Source organism: Malus sylvestris, chromosome 12, assembly GCF_916048215.2.
Source record: "Malus sylvestris chromosome 12, drMalSylv7.2, whole genome shotgun sequence".
Lineage (NCBI taxonomy): Eukaryota > Viridiplantae > Streptophyta > Magnoliopsida > Rosales > Rosaceae > Malus > Malus sylvestris.
Genome location: NC_062271.1, coordinates 18,068,697 through 18,082,934, shown reverse-complemented (window position 1 = coordinate 18,082,934; position 14,238 = coordinate 18,068,697). Strand labels below are relative to the sequence as shown.

The 14,238-nt window shown below is 34.3% G+C and overlaps 2 protein-coding genes across 3 annotated transcripts; both read left to right on the top strand.

Annotated features, from left to right (window-relative positions):
- The first annotated feature begins 966 nt into the window (after nucleotides 1–966).
- Nucleotides 967–1,929, top strand: LOC126591853 (uncharacterized). The gene has a single exon (XM_050257561.1). The coding sequence runs from the start codon at nucleotides 1,080–1,082 to the stop codon at nucleotides 1,617–1,619; it is 540 nt and encodes a 179-aa protein (XP_050113518.1). The 5' UTR covers nucleotides 967–1,079; the 3' UTR covers nucleotides 1,620–1,929.
- A 7,144-nt stretch (nucleotides 1,930–9,073) lies between these two features.
- LOC126594259 (uncharacterized) lies at nucleotides 9,074–13,869 on the top strand. 2 transcript variants are annotated; one of them, XR_007613189.1, is made up of 5 exons: nucleotides 9,074–9,390; nucleotides 9,725–9,836; nucleotides 10,189–10,260; nucleotides 10,642–10,952; nucleotides 13,595–13,869. XR_007613189.1 is itself a non-coding variant. In XM_050260500.1 (4 exons), the coding sequence occupies exons 1-4, from the start codon at nucleotides 9,257–9,259 to the stop codon at nucleotides 10,720–10,722; spliced, it is 399 nt and encodes a 132-aa protein (XP_050116457.1). In that variant the 5' UTR covers nucleotides 9,074–9,256; the 3' UTR covers nucleotides 10,723–11,195. The 2 variants fall into 2 exon arrangements, 1 of the variants encoding a protein (XP_050116457.1); XM_050260500.1 differs by lacking the exon at nucleotides 13,595–13,869 and having other exon boundaries at nucleotides 10,642–11,195.
- The last annotated feature ends 369 nt before the right edge of the window (nucleotides 13,870–14,238 follow it).

Genomic DNA, 14,238 nt, shown 5'->3' with positions numbered 1-14,238 from the left:
CATTTTGGACTTCTGCAACAAGTTGCTTACGGAGTCGACGATGTCGCTTAGTTTTGCCTATTAACAGCAAGGCCCTATCACATGCAATAAAAGAAAAAAGGAAAGATTCACCGAACGTTTGGTGGAGTAGCCACCACAAAGAATTGGTGGGTGTGGGAGAGGTGGGGAGAACACACCGAGAATATCAAGGAAAAAAAACAATCGGGAGGGAGACAGACCCAACAAATACAGGGAGGAGATGCCAGAAGGCGAGAGAACAGTCGGGAAATGGGTTTGATGAGTTTTTCTTTTTCCAATTTATTTATGTTTATAATTTATGAGGGTAAACTAGAGAGTTTAGGTAACAAAATATTAAAGTTGGGTTTAAAGAGAGGAAAACTGGGTCCAAATAAAATTTCTCTTAAATTTTTTCATCTTTGCAACTCAAGCCCAGCAATGAACAAAATTTAATTCTTAGTTTCTTCTTTTAAACTTAATATTTTCTAATTGTTGAATGTAAATGCATAGTGATTATAAATAATAAAATTAATTGGCACATGCGGGTCCCACATATGTTCTAGGGTGCATTTTTTAGTTTTAGAGAGAAAAGAGTCCACAAATCAAAACAAAACAAATTTTAAGCTTCAGAGAGTAAAATGGTGAAGCGTTTTTTATATACTTACACATGAAGTAACCATGATTAAGAAGTTAAATCAAGATTAAAACAAAGTAAACTAATTGGTGTACAACACTAATCATTTTGCACCATAAAAAGTAAAAAAAGCAAAAGAAGCAATTAGAGCATGAAAATGAAAATGATGAGCACCCATCCCCATGCTAAACAATGAGGATACACACACTCTATCACTTACCCTTTTTGTCTTGTAGCATGACAAATGTAACTTTGTAGTTTGTACGATGAGAGAGAAATAGAGGGAGCTTATCCACATTTCTCACACTTATAAAACGCAGAGCAATCCACATTTTGGGCATAAATTTTGCATAAAACCACCCCAAAAAAATTAGAAGACAAAAAAGTCCCAACTGAAAACAGAGCATAGTCAGAGAGACAAGATAACTCGAAGCTTGCTTCTCCATCAATGGCGTCGAGGAAGTCCTCCTTTTATGGAAAACCCAGTTCCATTTTTCCAGCCCCGTCGACGGACGACAGCCCAATTGGCTCGGATGGGCTATTCGAGTTCGACGAGGCGGATATCGGGAACTCGTCATCCAGCCCAGTTGCAGAGTCCAAGAAGAGCTCAGTTCCCAGCCGCAGAGAGCCGAAGAAAATGGGGAGGAAGATGATGGTGATGAGCATGAGCGTGGCGGAGATGGGTGGCGCCGCCAAGGTGGTGACGTCATCATCGTTGCCGGTGAACATTCCGGACTGGTCCGAGATTCTCAAGGAGGGTTACAAAGAGCAGAGGAAGCTGGAAAGTGGTGAAGACGGCGGTGGGGATTTCTACGGTGCCGACGACGACAACGACAGCGGGTATGGGAGGGTCCCACCTCACGAGTACTTGGCGAGGATGAGAGGGGCTTCGTTTTCTGTTCACGAAGGGATTGGGAGGACTCTGAAAGGCAGAGATTTGAGGAGGGTGAGAAACGCAATTTGGGAAAAAGTTGGGTTCGAAGATTAGCAAAAAAATTAAGAGTTTAAGACAAAAACAGAGACTTAATTTACTTGAAATTTTGGGTAGGCCAGAAAAAAAAAAAAATTAAGTCAATGACTAATCTCTAATTTAAATTATATTATCTGTGATCTCGGTTAAACTTGTTGGATCATAAATGTTTGTGGTTTTGTTTGGTGGGTTTTAACTTTTAATCTTTATTTTTGTGGGTTTGATTTTGTTTTGGGTGCCTGAATTTTACTAGAGGACCTGATCATGAATGTAAAACTGACAGCTTTTGAGTTACCAGTAGTGAAAATGTCTTCGAGTTACTAAGTTACTTGTATTCGTATGATCCATCTTGTCTGTAGCAGTTAAATTTTGCCGTTTCATTTTTCGGGTACTCATAAATTGCCAAGTTTGATCATATTTAGGTTTCAAATGATGATGGTATTTTTGTTTTTCTCCAGGTTGTGAAAACAATAATGGTACTAGCAAAACAAACAAAAAAAAAGAAAAAAAAGGAATTAATTTTTTTTGTTATTATTGTTAAGGATGATAGGATTGATGGATTGAAGTGTTGAAGATGTAGAGGAAATTAGAAGGAAGGTTCGGTTGGTAGGGGTGGTAGGTATAAAAGATACAGAGGAGCTAGAACAAAGCTTGGAAGCTGAATTTATGTCCATTGGGATGACGATTGCCCCCCCTATCCAACTTGTGGAGAAAAACTTAGTTACGGTTGGTTGACTACGTTAGGTTTGAATGGTAAAGACGAATTTGAAATATGTTATTACTATCTCATTATGAGGTTAAACTCACTCATTTTTTTTTAGTGTAATGGTATTATTTGTTAAAAAAATAAAAAAAAATAAAACGAAATAAAACGACATAGAATTAAATAAGACTACAACGTGGAATATATTAGTCAAAATTTTATAGTCATTTATTACATATATAAAGGGAAAATATTTGTTTTCATAGTCTTCTTTTTTTTTTTTAATTAATAGCATTTTATACGCGGTTTAAGGTCATTTGTAATACGAGTGAAGTTTCAATTTTCGCATGTAACTTCTCTTTTCAATTTCACCGTATAGTTAGATGTGAGTGCTGACGCGGTATAAATTGGATTCATATTTAAGGCACAGATTAAAAGAGTAAACTACTAAACAGTGAGATTAACAGTCAACATGTTCATGAATGTGAGTTTAGTTTATGTCACATCAACCCTAACTAGACTGTAAAATTAATAAAAATAAATTAATTAATATAATTCAGAAATCACAAAATGCAGTATGAAAAAATTAATATTTTTTTTTTGGTAAAGAGAAAATTAAAACTTCGTCCCTCATTATCACACTATCTTGTGGTGTCTGCAGTTAACACTATTTTAATTTGTTGAGATTTGTTTGTAGTCTTCGGTCGTTGTTGGTACTTGTTATTTACAGGCTTAAAACAGTCATAAAAAGTGTCTGTCATCTTTTTGTAGGCAGAGAAACTCGTTGGAGTTTTCTGGGATGTCGCCATTTTGTCAACATGTATATCCAAAGGATCTAGAAAGAAGAAATTTTTAGCTGTGATAGGAACACAAGTAGTACATTATGTATTTTAATAGAAGTGATGAAATTTTTTATTTTTTAAGTTTTTATTAACGCCCAATATTATCTACGTTACGAAAAGAGCAGTCAGTTTAGTTTTATAATAAACTAATAATAATATAATTCGTATTTATTTTTAATAAAAAAATATTATTAAATCGTAATAATAAGTAGTAGTTTTAAATTTCCGACACTAAATTAATGATATTTCTTTATTTTTGATTTGTTTTGTTGAATTGGTCGCTTAAGCCTTTTGGTTTTATGTCCGATAAAAAAATTGGAATTATTTCTTATGGACTCTTGACTGGATCCATATTTTACTGCCCATCTTCGACAGGTAGCTAAAATTAAAGAAGCTTTAGGGTCTGTTTGCACCAATATATTTGAATTTTAACAGAGTTTATATTTAGTTGATAAAAATCATGAAAGCAGAAAAGCAAATACAATATGTTTTAGAAAATTAGAATTTACTTTGTTATAAGAGATTATTTGATATGATAAACTTGTTCTCCTTGACTCCACAGTTTAAGAAAATTGTAGTCACCTACTGTTTGATATAAATCCAATAGCAAATAGTCATTCAACTTTTTTCTTTGTACTTTCTCTTCCACGGTAGAATTAAGATTGAAATTGAATAATCACGATTTTCTGGATTCTAACCCTAGGAGAACGAAACTCTGATATTCAAATCCTTATGATTTGTGCAATGAAATTTTGTATGTTAATTTTCCAATTTCATGCGCTCCATGAATCAACATAGGCCAAAATCCTCATAAGTCAGCATCGATCTCACTATTTTGTCAACCCTTCTAGAATACCTTAAATAATATTACACAAACTATTCACATAAAATGGTAAAAACTGGACGAAGGAAAAAGTTTGTTCATTTAAGATTTATTTGAGCATCACATGCAATGAAATTAAATATTAGAGGCGGAATTAATGAAAGTATGCACTCAAAAACAAACCTTTAACCCACAAAATTCAAAGCGTAGTAAGAGAAAAACCTAGATCTTCCTCTAGTATGGCCGGCGACCATGTTAATTAATCTTAACCACACTCAATTAAATTGTTTAATTGTATTTCACCATCTCATTTATATTTCTTCAATCTCATCCTTACACGATGTACAATTCATTAGGTTATAGTTAGCAAGGTAGTGGGTGATTGTAATTCTTACTAATCTATAGTGAATTAAAACTTACTTTTAATTTTTCTTATGATAAAGATTAGTTATTGCTAATCTTCAAGGCTTCCACAAGCCAAGCCATGAGTGATACTTAGCAGTATATCATGACACCCAAGCTAAATAGAAGAGCTGGCCTAATGCAATACAATATGGTCATTCTCTAAGTCAATTCTCTTTATTACATTGTTTTAGGTGATAGTTCTTCATGCCTACTACCCAATGTATTTATTTTTCGTACGATTCCTGTAAATATGATCTAGAACTTCTTTCCTAAATCAGATTCATGCACTTTGGCAAAACACTCCCAAATCATATGCATATAATTCTTCTTCTACGATTGAAGGTTAGAGATCCATTGTTGTAAGCTCACATGTCTTTATGAAATCACTAATCCTAACAATGCTAAGAACATGCCCAAGATGAAACATGGTCTTTGTTACATTGTCGAATGATGAAAGACGTACCCACAAGGCAACTGTTATGTCTCAGATCAAATGACTAATTTGCACTATTACAACTTATGAGTTCTTACATGACATGTATATAAGAACTCTTTGTTGATTGTTGTTTGATATACTCAAATACCTTTTAAGCACATATGTGTTTGTCTTAGCATCTCGCACCGATGACTTGAGACAAGTCATATTCCTGATTGAGTTGACATAACACATTAAACATTAGCGAATTGTCAATGCCCAATTAACAATTCTATTGTTAGGAACATTTCAGCTATGATCACAAGAGAAAGGTCTCAATGATCTAACAACTTAGATCATTTGTCTCTTACGTTAACATAATTCCTTGAATTCTATTATTGATTATACATATTATTCGAAAGAATAAATAGTGATTAACAATAAACATTGCTCCTTCATTAAACTAAATAATATTTTAATAACATAAGTATTTATGCCACTTAATACTATGATTTATTGGTATTCCTTTTCATTTATAAGGGAGAGGTCGTAGATCCGATTTTCGCAAAATGCGAATTTGAACCACATTATTGCTAGCCTATTATGAGGTTAAGCCATCCCCTCCTCTTAATATAAATAATATCATTTGTTTAACAAAAAAAAAGTATTTTTAAAACTATTACATCAAACGAGTGGCTATCAGAGCACACTTCTTCAAAAATATATATTAGAAAACGATAAGCAGCAGCATGTCCAAATTCATCCTTGATCAAATAACCAGCAGCATGTCCAAATCATCATTGACCAAATAATTATCTATCTTAAACCCAAAACTATAAGCAACATTGGACCCAAAAAATAAAATGCCACAAGAATAAGTTAATTAAACTTTAACGGGAACGGGTTTATAATTGATATATTATCCAAAGAACAACAATTAATGAATTTAGTACTAAAGCTTAACAATAAATCAGCAAAACCAAGGGCGCTGCTTGGTTTCTTTTTCACCGCCCTTTGTTTTTTCCGATTTCCACTTGTTATTTTCCCCTCTCATCATTTTGCTTGCGTAAAAACGACGAATCCAAAACATGCCCAGAGCAAAATGCCTCACGTTAGATTGTTGCTTTCACTCTTCTACTTTTCCTGATGGGTAATTAGCATGGCAAATACCATGGTGAACAAAAAAAAGCAACTTTTTTGTAATTTATACGAACAAGAGAGAAACAACTTGGGTTGGGTTTAGGAGGGTAATTACATGAAACTTTGTGTTTATATACATTTTAATAGAAGAAGATGAGGCAATATTAATTCCTCGGCTGGAGCCTACTGATCCACTATTCTTATTAAAACAAATAAAGAAATACATATGAGGATGACAAAATCAAACCTTATGAGTGTATACATACGAGGACAACCAACTGAGTGTATACACTTACGTGTTTCTCTCTCTCATTGTATGATGTAATGTGGTGTATACTTTCATGTGTCTTTTTTTCTCGTCATGAGCAAAGTAACTTTGGTTGAAAAGAAAGAGATTTACGTACAATGTGGTGAAGAAAGACAAACATGTGGAGTTCGACACATGAGAAGTTAGTGTGTAGCAAAAAATAATCAAGAAAATTATGGAGGCGACACGTGGACTTTTGGGTGAAATTAACAAAATTATCCTCGAGGCACATCAGGATTCTCACGTGCAAGCAGCTAACAATAACGGCTCAATCAAGGTCAAAGGTGACCTATATGGTATTTATTCAAAACATTTTTCATCAATCTGCATCAAATCCTCCTTAAAAGGTAACCCCCACATTATTCTTTTTAAATTATGATTGATTACCCAATTAATTGATTATTTGCCTAATTGATTACAATTACATCCAAATCACCACCATAAGTGGATGGTCCCTATTTCTCCAAATATGGCCTACCACACCCCTATATATACCTCCTCATTTCTCCAAAAACTAAGTCCATTCTTCTACTAAAATTCTCTAAACATTTTCTCTCTCAAATTTTAATTTTGGCATAGGAGGTTCTTCGGCTAAAGCCCCCCCATTCATCGTGGGCCCGTGAAGTTATTGGCCTTGACCTTAGGTGCTAATTGTTTTGCAAGTGCATTTTCATCCAAGAAGAAGAAGGCGAAAATTTGCATCCATAGTTAGCATAGCGATATATACATGAGTTTAATAGTATACACATTATAGATAAGTTTTAGTACCGAGTAGCCTACACAAAGATAAAACCTTGTTATTAGAGTTTTTTCATATTTAAACTCTGAGTTAATTACACTAATTCTCTCTGAGGTTTATTTTGTTTTCACAAAAATTCCCTCACGTTTGGAACATTACACAAATGCCCCATGAGGTTCTAATTCACTTTCACATAACCCCTCTAGGGCTAACATCACCTTAAAATATTTTTTTAAAGACAAATTTGCCTTCATTATTAATTATGAGGGCAAATTTGTCTTTAAGAAATTATTTTAAGGTGATGTTAGCCCTAGAGGAGTTATGTGAAAGTGAATTAGAACTTCAGGGGTATTAGTATAATGATTCAAATGTGAGGGGTTTTTGTGAAAATAAGATAAACCTCAGGGGAGTTAGTGTAATTAACCCTTTAAACTCCACACCTTTATGAGATCACCCAAAACTATTTTTTGACATCTTAATTTTCAATTTTGTCCCTATTCAAATTCGACACCGGTCGCAAACTAAGGGCTCGTTTGAAAGTGTTTTTAAAATAAAACACTTTTGATGAAATTGATTTTGGGTTCCAAAATACCTTAAGTACTTTTGAAAAAAAAAAAAACAAGATATGTGCTTCTTGCATTTCATATAAAGTGTTTTTCAAGGATCTATTTAGATTTTTACTAATAATTAGTTTCTAAAATATTTTCACAGAAAACATTTCCGTTCATTTTAAACACATTTCTAAACGAGACCTAAGAAAGAAAAACATATAAGACAAAGGCAGGCCCGCCATCCTCCCACCATCATACCTGCTTTCAATTTGTTTGAAACTCATTTTGGTGTAAATCCATCCATAATTTTCTAAGGGTATTAAATCCATCAATTAATTTCGGGTCCTCTCTAAATAAATTTATGGGCCAAACACATCTAAAAGAAAAAATGGAAACAACTAGTGAGTGAGAGAGAGAAAAAAGACGGCCTTTCAGTTTTGTACCTCACTACCATTGCGAATAAAAAAAATTAAGCGTACAGCTATAAAGATAAAATTTATAGACTAAAAGAAAAAAAATTGATGAGTGGGTTAGTAATTAAGTTTTAATTAAAGTACTTATTTTTTTTCGTGACAGATCATTTAATTTTTCAAATTTAGTCTGTCTAGCACAAATTTAATCTACCTAACATTAGCTTAAAATTAAAAATAAATAATAAAACCCTACGGTCAAATTGATAAAAGTTGGCCCAAAAGAGAAAAACAATGTATGGGGTAATGGGCCAGAATCTTACCCGACCCGCATGATTATCTTCGATGGCTGGTAGAATTAGGGGTGGTTCGGTATGAGATACCGAACCGAAACTTTAGTCTTAATTTTCAAACCGAAATTTTTGGGATTCTCAATTTCAAGACCCATCCCAAACCAAATTTTCGAGAATCTTAAAATATTTTTGGGCTTTTCAACTTTTCGGCTATAATAACTTAACTGTGGTTGTGTAGTGTGTAGATTTTGCAAATCATGTATATATATTGGGCTGTGCAGTGACCAAAATTTGGCCGTGGCTGTGTAGTGGAAAATCATGTATATATTGCAAATTTGCACTGCATATCTTGGCTGTGCAATGGAAAATCATGTATATGTAGTGCAAATCTGCACTGCACATCAGGAAAGACAACAACCTTGTTAATCTATGTTTCAAGCATCATTAAGAACATTCAATTTTGATAATTAAGGGGAAGAAGACCCTTTCAATTTCATTATGCGATATCATTAAAGTGTTAAATTCATTGGTTCAACCCAATCAAATGTACTTAAGCTACTAAAATGATGTTAAGTGGAAAACGTTTAGAAATAGAGAAGACGAAAGTCTGCTCAACATACTCTCGCATTATCTAATGTTTTCATGTTCAGCATAAATTGGCATGCATTCATCGCTTCTCAATGGAACAAACTTCCAAGAATTTGAAGGAATCAATAGAAAATCTAGGTTTGATTTATATTCAACGGTTGAGATTAAATCTCAACAGAATCCGAAGACTATTAAAATTCTAATTACATATTTAAAAATTAAATAATATATATATATATTTTTCGGTTTGGTTTGGGATTACCGAAATCCCGAAAACTTGAGACCGATTTCCGTACCAAAATTTCGGAATCGGTTCGGTATTGTGTACCGAAATTTTGGGGATTTTCAGTTCGGGATTTTTGGTATTTTATTCCAGCCCTAGGTAGAACAGGTAACAGAAGCTTGAGCAAGGAAGGACTGAGAGTTGGGAGCACAAAAAATGGGGGGCGGAGGTGGAGGGAGCAAGAAAATACTGGTGGGTTTGGTTCTGGTCATGTTTCTAGGAATTGCCGTCTACTTGCGGCTTTGGACCATCGACTATTCCATTTCTTCCGACGAAGCCGACCTCCTCAGGTTTGCTTTTTGCTTCCCATCTCATCTTTTTCTACTTCAAATCTCAATTTTTATTTTTTTTGAGGGTTCATAGTTTTGTGGATTCCATGAATGAATGAATGAAACTTTAGATATAATCTAAATTAAATCAAGCCCAATTTCTTGGATTTTACTTTCCATTAGTGATTGATGAGAAATTCTAACTTTGTGGTTTGGCTCATCTTGTTGGTTCATACTCTGTATTACTATTATTATATGATCTCAAATGTACCCTTTAATTTTTAGAGCTTCATTTGACAGAAATGTTAATAAATTTTTCATGGAATGAAATGTTTGTTCTATCGAAATCTTGTAGGCGGCAGTTCGACCTTGCGAATAGGGAAGCAATGGATGAATCTGCTGAGTGGAGGCTGAAATACGATGAAGAAGCCGAGAAGGCTACCAAGTGTATGAATCAACTCAAACAGGTTCACACCGTATTCTTCCTTTCTTTTAAATTAATTTGCACAACTTGTTCAACAACTAGAGTTTTCGTATGAATTTTGGAGAGTGTCATTGCATGCTTAAAATAGTAAGGATTGTCAAAGCAAGATTAGTCTTTGAAAGTGATCTCTTCATCGAAAATTATTAAAACCACTTTGGAAAAACTAAAGTATGGGTGCTATCACTCTATTTCCCTAAAGTCCTGTCAACGTGGGTTTGGGTTCAATCTTTGGAAGGGCATCCTTGAGTTAAATGACTTGTTAAAGAATGGATTAGTCTAACCACATGATCATCTCTCTGCACTGCAGATCGATTAATCGTTTGTCTTTCTTACAGATAAAGGGGCTGTTTGGGGAGGGTGATGGAAATGCTGCTACCGTCAACCAGAAATTGTTGAATCTACAAAAGGTGACCCCTTTCTTTTCAGTAAAAGACTTAATACACAAGTTCTTGTAATGTCTCATAACTTCGTTCTTTTTCCTCATAAACGTTTATCTTCTTTCAATATTATTCACTTTTATGTACCCTTTAGTAAATCTGATTAAAGAGGTCATTAGAGATCATGCTGAGGATGGCTTGCTCGTATTATTAATTACCTTTTGTTAGAAACCAACTTATGTTGTGCACCCAAATAATGTGTACAAACTGCAGATTTTGATGTTACGTCAAAATTCTCTCTCCTCTCCCTTATTGGTTCTGATAGACAATGATGTGCTAGTGTAGTGTGTTTGAAAATTCCCTTAGGTTTGAATCCTTCCTTTTCTTACAAGTCCTGAATATATTTTCCAGGAAAGTATGGCCTTAGTAAAACGGATGGAAGCCTTGAAACAAGAGCTTGAGGCTGAGAAGCTGAAGTGCAGCGTTCAATAGGTTAGTATATCATCAGGGGTCAAAAGATACAGCATAACCAAATTCACCGCATTTTTCATTTTGTCCAATCCATATGCTCTCAACCACGAAACACACCCCATAAGCACTCCAGTTTGAAAGTTTTTAGCTTCATTGGTTACTTAAACCATCAAAGACAGTTTTGGACGAGATGCATGTGCCCCCTTACAGTTCTTAATTCATGCTGCTTTCCGGGAAACTGAGGTATTCGGGTAATGACCGCTTTTCTTCTACTGAATATACAACGATTTTTTCTGTTTTGCATCTTACTTATCTTCATGATCGGGAGCCAATGTAAATTGTTCAACCTTGAAAGTACCATTTTCTATTCCTTGTAAAATTCCCTGTTGTAATTGAAAGATGTGAAATTTTGGATGTCCGGGTGTCTGTTCGTAACTTCGTATGGCTTTATTTCAAAGGTCTATTATTGTTATATACTAATGGTAATTTTCCCATTTGTTTTTTGTTTTTTGTTTTTGTTAAAGACATTTATAAGTAAATAAAAAACTGGATAAAGAGTTTTGTTATGGAACAACTATAAAAACTGGATAAAGAGTTTTACCTTGCTGTAGTAGACATTCACACAGGAGTAATTAGTCACTTATTAGCACTAAATACAATTACTACTTAAGATAATTGCTTCTCTGCTAGTCTGCTGCAATCTTTCCCTACATGAAGAGAGCTATTCTCGATCTCCGGGGGTTGTGCAGGGTTAGTTCTCGGGTCATGGAGAAATCTTGTTATTGTCTGCACTAACACTTCATTGTCCTCCTGTTGACTTGCTGGGGCAGGAGCAGTTGTAGAATTTTGTCATGCATGAAACCAAAGAAGAACAATAACTTGTTCACATTGCATATTAGCATGCTCATAAGTAAGATTTAGAAGATAAACTAATAGAAATTAGCCAAGAGATCTTATGGAAGATACCTTTCGTCGCTTAGCCAGTTTGCTCTTGGTGTCCATCATCTCAATCAGCTCATCAAACTGAAGAACAGAGATTAAACAGAAGATTAATCGTAATCAAAACTTCGGTCTGGTATGTATGAAAATGGAACAAACCCGTCTTTCCAAAGAAGAAAAAAAGAAGGACGCTTGAAGCGGTAATTATCTGACTAATACTGATTTACAAACAAGGTTGAATTTAGACTAAGGATTTAAGAAACATTGCATATTTACCTGTTTTACTATTTTTTGAAGTCCTTGCGCACTGATATACCCTTCTCTCTGTGGGACAAATTGTTCAAGAAAACAGCAAGGGTCGAAACCTTTATATAGTAATGGTCAAGGTGCTCAAAGAGCAAGTTAGTCATGGTTTCTTAAGCCTTACACCGCCGTTACCAACCGTCATGACTGTTGTTCTACATCGCCACTCGTAAAAAGGGAGGAGATATTGTTAACTGGCTCGCTGTTTCTTCTCTCTTACACCTTCGAACACATATCTCGTGCTAATCGACATGGAAATTGAGATATAGGCTAATGCAAGAGTTAAACACTTACCAAAAAGAAAAGATATACATCTTAGAAAAATGCACTCTGTTACCTATTATAATTATATTTCTTGGACAACTTGACGTATGTTGTTCTTATTCATCAACCGTCGCCCACGAGATTTTCTCATTTGCACACCTGAACATATGATGTCAAAATCTAATATATTTGTATGGCCATAATGTACTATTTTTAAGAATAATCTAGGAGATGGAAGCATAATTATTTGGTCCTTAACCTAAAAAATGCTTTCATAAACGATGGAAAATTGGTTTCAACGTGAAATTCCTGAATTGTTATTATTTTATCCTTTTGAAAGAAAAGTTAACCGTATTTTGCCAATCAACTTGTCTTCTTTCACACATGTTGCTTTTCAACCCTCGGTTCCATGAACAAAGACCAACCACCAATTTGTCATTTTTCAGCACCAATCATAGATGTTTCAATTGATTACATGATTATTTGCATCAAAATTCTCACTAAATTAGTTCTGAAGAAACTTTCATTCAATGGAGATATACATTATTTGTGAGAAAGAGCCGAGGAAATGAAAGAGGTGTATATCCGTGCTAAGGGTAAGTTATTTTAGTTAGGCACTTAAAAAAAGTAACATGAAGGGTTATATCACCTAGATGCATATATACCTCATTTTGTCATTTCCTCTGCTCTTTCTCACAAATAACGTATATTCCCATTCCGTTAAAGTTTTTTTTTAGAACTAGTTTATGAGAATTTTGATGCGGATAATTATGTAATCACTTAAAGCATCTATCCATAGTGTTGAAAAATGACAAAGGAAAAGGGGTTTTATTTATTTATTTATTTTCATGAATTTGAGGGTTGAAATGCAGTAGGTGTGAAAGAAGACAAGTCAATTGGCAAAATACAATCAGCAGCTTTTGTTTCAAAAGGATAAGATAGTCCTAGTTCATGAATTCCATGCTGAAACCAATTTCCCAAGCTTTATGGAAGCATTTTTTAGGTTAATGACTAAGTAAGTATGGGTTCTCATATCACTCTATTTCCCTATATTCCTGTTGAAGCAGGTTTAGATTTCAATCCTTCCTTTTCTTACTAGTGTTGAAAATATTCCTTGAAACGGGAGCTTGAGGCTGAGAAGCTGAAGTGCAGCGTTCAATAGGTTATTATATCATCAAGGGTCAAAAGATTCAGCATAACCAAATTCACTGCATTTTTCAGTTTTTCCAATCCATATGCTCTCAACCGCGAAACACACCCCATAAGCACTCCAGTTTGAAAGTTTTTAGCTTCATTGATTACTTAAACCATCAAAGACTTAACGTGATGCATGTGCCCCCTTACAGTTCTTAATTCATGCTGCTTTCCGGGAAACTGAGGTATTCAGGTAATGACTGCTTTTCTTCTACTAAATATACAATGATTTTTTCTGTTTTGCATCTTACTTATCTTCATGATCGGGAGCCAATGTAAATTGTTCAACCTTGAATGTACCATTTTCTTTGCCTTGTAAAATTCCTTGTTGTAATAGAATTCCACGATTTTTCAAAGCGTGTAATTCATTTATTTGAAAGGTGTGAAATTCTGGATGTTCGGGTGTCTGTTTATAACTTCATTATGGCTTTATTTCAAAGATCTATTATTATTAAATACTAATGGTAATCTTGTCTATTTGTTTTTTTGTTAAAGATTTTTTTTAAACTAAGGGCTAAATAGCCAAAATGGTCCATGAGATTTGCGTAATCAATAGAAATGGTCCCTGAGATTGAAAATCAATAGAAATGGTCTCTGAGATTGTCCACCATCCATGATTTTGGTCATTCCGTTAAAAACTCCTTGGGCAATTTTCAAAGTTTCGTAACTCAATCGTTTCTTACCCAAATTCGACCCATAATATATCAAAATGAAGATAAAAAAGTGTAGAAAAAGATTATAACTATTTGGAAGCCCAATGGTTGCCAGAGATGGCCGGAAAATAGCCTAAAAGGTGACTGGTCTGCTGGAAAACTCGCCGGAAACAGGGTAAACTTT